This window comes from Pyxicephalus adspersus, chromosome 8, assembly GCF_032062135.1.
Source record: "Pyxicephalus adspersus chromosome 8, UCB_Pads_2.0, whole genome shotgun sequence".
Lineage (NCBI taxonomy): Eukaryota > Metazoa > Chordata > Amphibia > Anura > Pyxicephalidae > Pyxicephalus > Pyxicephalus adspersus.
The window spans coordinates 734,642-739,694 of NC_092865.1; the positions used below are offsets into that span (position 1 = coordinate 734,642).

Genomic DNA, 5,053 nt, shown 5'->3' on the forward strand with positions numbered 1-5,053 from the left:
TAAATAAAAAATAGCAGCAACCTCCAAGTACAGCAATATAATAAAATAATATAACATAGCTAAAAGAAAGGGCTTTTTTTGGCAAAACTTTGCCTCGATGATTGTAATACTTTCAGGAAATATAATTTACCTATTAAACCCCCATGGAGGGAATAGCGAGGTGTCACCCCAAGTCTATGGACGTGGCACTGTGTCAGGGAATTTCCAGCCTCTGGAGCGTCACAGCTATAAATCGCTTACTGATCACCGATTGCCAGGAATAATCACGCCCATTGACCTCTCCAATCATTAATGACTCCTATGTAAACTATTTTTTATTGATGAGTCGTAAATAGAAGAAATCTGGACAAAGTTGACCATATGATTGATTTCTACATAGACAATCAGAATAAATGCATAAAGGAGGATGACCAGAACCAGCACCGGAGTGCCCGGGTCACCTCCCCGGAGCCCGGCACCATCACTGCGTCACATCTGCAATACTTTATCCTTATTTCATTGCAGAATATCTGTTTATATTTACAGAGTGAATGTTCCACGATAAGGATCGTTATTTTCACCAAAGGTGAATGTATCCGCCACATGCCTCTGTGCACAGAGTATAGTGCCAGCATCAGCCCCCCAATCTATTCCATGACATTAATACACAACAATAATATAACAATCACATATTAGGTTCCATTCACACCCCGGGCCCTGAAACATCACAAACCTTAAATCCTCAAACCTCGCATGACAAACAATTGCTAAGCACCTGAGAATGGCAACCAGATGTGAATTCAGCAAATCTTCAAACAATTGTGCAGCAACTTTATTATGGGAAGCCCAGCGCGACCTGCCGCAGCTACGTCCAACAAACAACGAGTCCCAACCGCTCCCATTTACTTTAATGAGATTGGAAGCACGGAAGAGGCTGCAGCAAATCTCCCCGCGGGTCTGGACTGGGCCTCAGACATTATGGACCCCTTATACAACGATTTGTTATTCCTCACGTCTCATTTTCATTTGGATTGCCAGTACCTTCCCAATATTTACCCAAATTCAGTGTTATGATGATCAGAGATCCAATATTTGTTCTACGTCTGGTAGGAGAATTGCTTTATTTTTGCTTCTTAGCATGAAAAACATCAAACATATAAATATATAACACAAAGAAATCAATAATGAATTTTATTGTAAATTACCATATACGGATCAGAAACTCTCTAAGCGTAATAATGCATCAATGGTTGCAGTAAAAGATGCAAGGTTACCATGCATTGAACTAGCATGGGTTAGAGCGGGGTTCCTCAACCTTTCTAATACAGGAGAACCTTAAGAAGAACTTTCAGGTCCCAGGGCCCCCCTTCTATATTTACTATATCACATTATATTAGTGTGGGGGTCAGTGGGAAGAATTCCTCCTACATTGCTGGCCAGTGGGAAGAATGTCACCCTTACAGATAGCCAAAAAGATCATTGGTGTCACTTATACTGACCTGAGGGGTGCAAACTGCTCATTGCCCCCAGGAACCCCTAGCGCCCCCTGGAGGAGCCCTGGTTGGGAATCTCTGGTTTAGATAACAGATTTGCCCTGCAAGTTTCTAAAAATTAGAATTCAAATACGGGATGACATTCAAAAATCCGGCAAACTCCGGACCTGAGCAGTGCTGGATTTGTGAAAACCCTGGATTTTTTATGGTTATATATGCTGTAAATATTTAACAGACAATCACTATCTGTACAGTCCTTCAGATGGGTGAATCCATAATGGGGCTATAGGGCAGCAAATAGAGAGACCCAACAGCTGAATCCGGAGTACAGCGCCATCAAAACATAAAGGGCGCCTCCAGAAAACCAAAATCTAAGCCGGAAATCTGAATCAACATTTATTCAAATACAGCCATGTCATCACATTCTGGAACATCATCATAACTCTCCGAACCCTGAAATCCATCTTGAATTTCATGTGACTCCATTTACTTTAGAACCATCGCCCCAATTTCTCATGTCTAGCAATAGCACTTACATGAGCACCTCTTGTCCTTGTATTGATATATTGTAGATTATTTTCGGGGTTATATTCGGGGAAACGGAGTAACTCCTGTGATCATGTCAGAGTGTTGCTGTGCAGAGTCCATACATCCAGAATAAGAATCCTCTGCAGTCTGCGGAGTTCCTCTTGCATCCTATTATTTGTCTTCTTGGATGATTTTTGCTGCAGGCGATAGTAATTTGCAGCCAGTAATCTGGTTTTTTTCTGACCCGGCTCATGTTGATGCGGCACCGCAATCTTCCAGGTGTCTGAGCTCCCATTGGTCAGATTGGAGTGACAGCTCATCGTTGTACACAAACTCGGTTATTTGTGCCCGGCTATCGCCCAGAAATCATCTTCTATACATGAATACGAAGCCTGACCATGGGGAAGTGACTACGCTTGTCATGGTATATTGTCCGGATCAGCGGGATATTAGTGGGATATTAGAGAGATATTAGGGGGATATTAGGGGGATATTAGGGAATATTGGGGGAATATTGGGGGGATATTAGTAGGATATTAGGGGAATATTAGGGGAATATTAGAGGGATATTAGGGGGATATTAGCGGAATATTAATGGGATATTAGCGGGATATTAGGGGGATATTAGAGGGATATTAGGGGGATATTGGGGGGATATTAGTGAAGTATTAAGGGGATATTGGAGGGATATTAGGGGGATATTAGCGGAATATTAGGGGGATATTGGGGGGATATTAGGGGGATATTGAGGGGATATTGGGGGGATATTAGTGGGATATTTGGGGGAAATTAGTGGGATATCAGGGGGATATTAGAGAGATATTAGTGAGATATTAGGGGGATATTAGTGAAATATTAGAGGGATATTAGGGGAATATTAGAGGGATAATAGGGGGATATTAGTGGGAAATTAGAGGGATATTAGGGGGATATTAGCCGAATATTGGGGGGATATTAGGGGGATATTGGGGGGGATATTAGAGGGATATTAGGGGGGTATTAGTGGGATATTAGTGAGATATTAGGGGGATATTATTGGGATATTAGTGAAATATTAGAGGGATATCAGGGGGATATTAGAGGGATATTAGAGAGATATTAGGGGGATATTAGAGGGATATTAGTGGGATATTAGAGAGATATTAGGGGGATATTAGATCCCTGTGGTGAGCCCGCTCCCCCGGATGGACTAGGGGTCTCAACGTTTAAAATTATTTTCCTGAAAATCGTTTTTTTTGGCTGAAGTTCCTGGGGACATTTTGCAGTCCGGGGCCCTCGATTATTCCGGTGGTTTTCTGTACCGAGTCACTTCACTCCTTTAAATAGAATGGGATGGATTGGGGCCGGCAGGGAAAAGATATTGAGAGTAATATGATTGCTCCCTATAGTGTCCTCCAGAGAGCTCCCGGTATAATCATGGTGCTCTATATAATGCTATTTGTTTGCCGTTTTGGCAGCTTTATAGGTGCTCGTAAGGACACCAATTTGCCAGCGCAGTGTGTTTTGATAAGCGGACTTCTCCATAAATCTGGATTAAAATCAAAAGGGGAAATTTAAGGCGACTGGGGCAGGGTAACGGATGAAAGGTCGCTCGTCTTGATGGCTTCGGTGTCACTGCGATGGAGGCGAGGCTGCGGTTCAGCATGCGGTCACAGGGGCCGGAGATGTATGGCGCAGCGCTGGTTTCTGGGCCGGGGCAAAGGGTCACTCGAGTGACGGCTTCTCTCCGCCATTCATCAAGGAGACAAACATGGAAAAATATGGGAAATAATCGCAGCTGCCAGGAACTCAATTCATAAAACGCTTTCAGATTAAAGATTTCCTGGAGAATTCTGCGCGCGTTGTACAGAGAGCTCAGGGAACGGACCGGAGGAAACGCAGCGAACACCACGGAATACAAGAAATGTCACCCCAAACCGGGCGACACTCGGGGCTGATTTACTAAAGGGATTCCGGCTGTTCCCTAACCATCGCCCTGCAGGGGGAAAATTCACAAAGAAAATCCAATCATGTGTAAGGATTTTAGAAAACAGGATTTTCCTTGCACATGATTGGTTGAAGTCAGCAGAGCTTCTCATTCACTAACCTGGGTGAACGACCCTATCCCTGTAGAAATCCCCCCTGGTCTGCCCCATGCGCTGCCTATGAAATCACTCCAATCATTCACTATAAAAGGTAAAACATTCACCCTGCACTGCAGAATCTGGGAAGGTGAAATCAGTGACTCTTCAATGGGATTCTGGGAAGGATGAGGAGCCCAAGTTCTGGGTGTAGTGCAGGGGCCCTGCATGGAGGTGTTGGGGTGCCATTTATTGGGAGAGTTCCACCGCAATGCAGAAAAATGGGAAAACAAATGATTTCCCTTTTGTATTTACCCCAAACCTCCTGATAATATTTTATCATTGTATGGTCTGTGCACCAGCTGGGCCCATTACGACTGCTCACGTGGTACAGGTGGCAAGTCAGACTACATCTCCCAGCAGGCTTAGCGGCGCCGCCATGTTTCCACGTGATTCCAAGCTAGAGCGTTGGCGCCGTGTTCCCGCCCCTATGTTTGCCAATTGGCGGAGTTGGCCGGCAACGGCGCTGCTGATTGGCTGGCAGCAGATGCCAGTCAGGGCCGTCTCCATAGACAGGGGGAGAGTGCGAGGTGAGTGCTGCCTGTCCTGTGTGTGAGGAGGGGCCCCTGACAGCGGCATGTGGGGGCCCCGGGGGGTGCGGTCGGGGCAGGGTAGAGTGGGACCCCAGAGAGCACCCAGGAAAATGCCAGGGGCCCAGCATCACATGACATATGTCTGCTCATTCCAGGCCTACAGCTGCCTGGGGCTCCAGAGGGTAGACAGGGGGCCCTAGGTGGTAACAGGGGCCCTAGGAAGGTATGGGGAAGCAGGGGACACCTGTTATTGTGGGCCTGTATATAGCTGGGTCCCTGAATGTGTGTGTAATCCAAGAATATGCCTGTCATGGCCCATGAGGAGCCACAGAGGAGGCAGCACATGGCCTGGGGCCCAAACACACTGCACCTAACCCAGCCACAGGATGTGCATGAGGTT

General features: G+C 45.8%; 1 protein-coding gene across 1 annotated transcript in view; it reads left to right on the forward strand.

Moving 5' to 3' along the window:
* Window positions 1-4,568: 4,568 nt before the first annotated feature.
* The window catches only part of ERI3 (ERI1 exoribonuclease family member 3), a gene marked incomplete in the record, with an annotated part of 132,208 nt that continues 131,723 nt past the window's right edge, over window positions 4,569-5,053 (forward strand). The window contains 1 exon segment of the mRNA XM_072419275.1: window positions 4,569-4,650. Within this exon segment, the coding sequence (XP_072275376.1) occupies window positions 4,608-4,650 (43 nt within the window).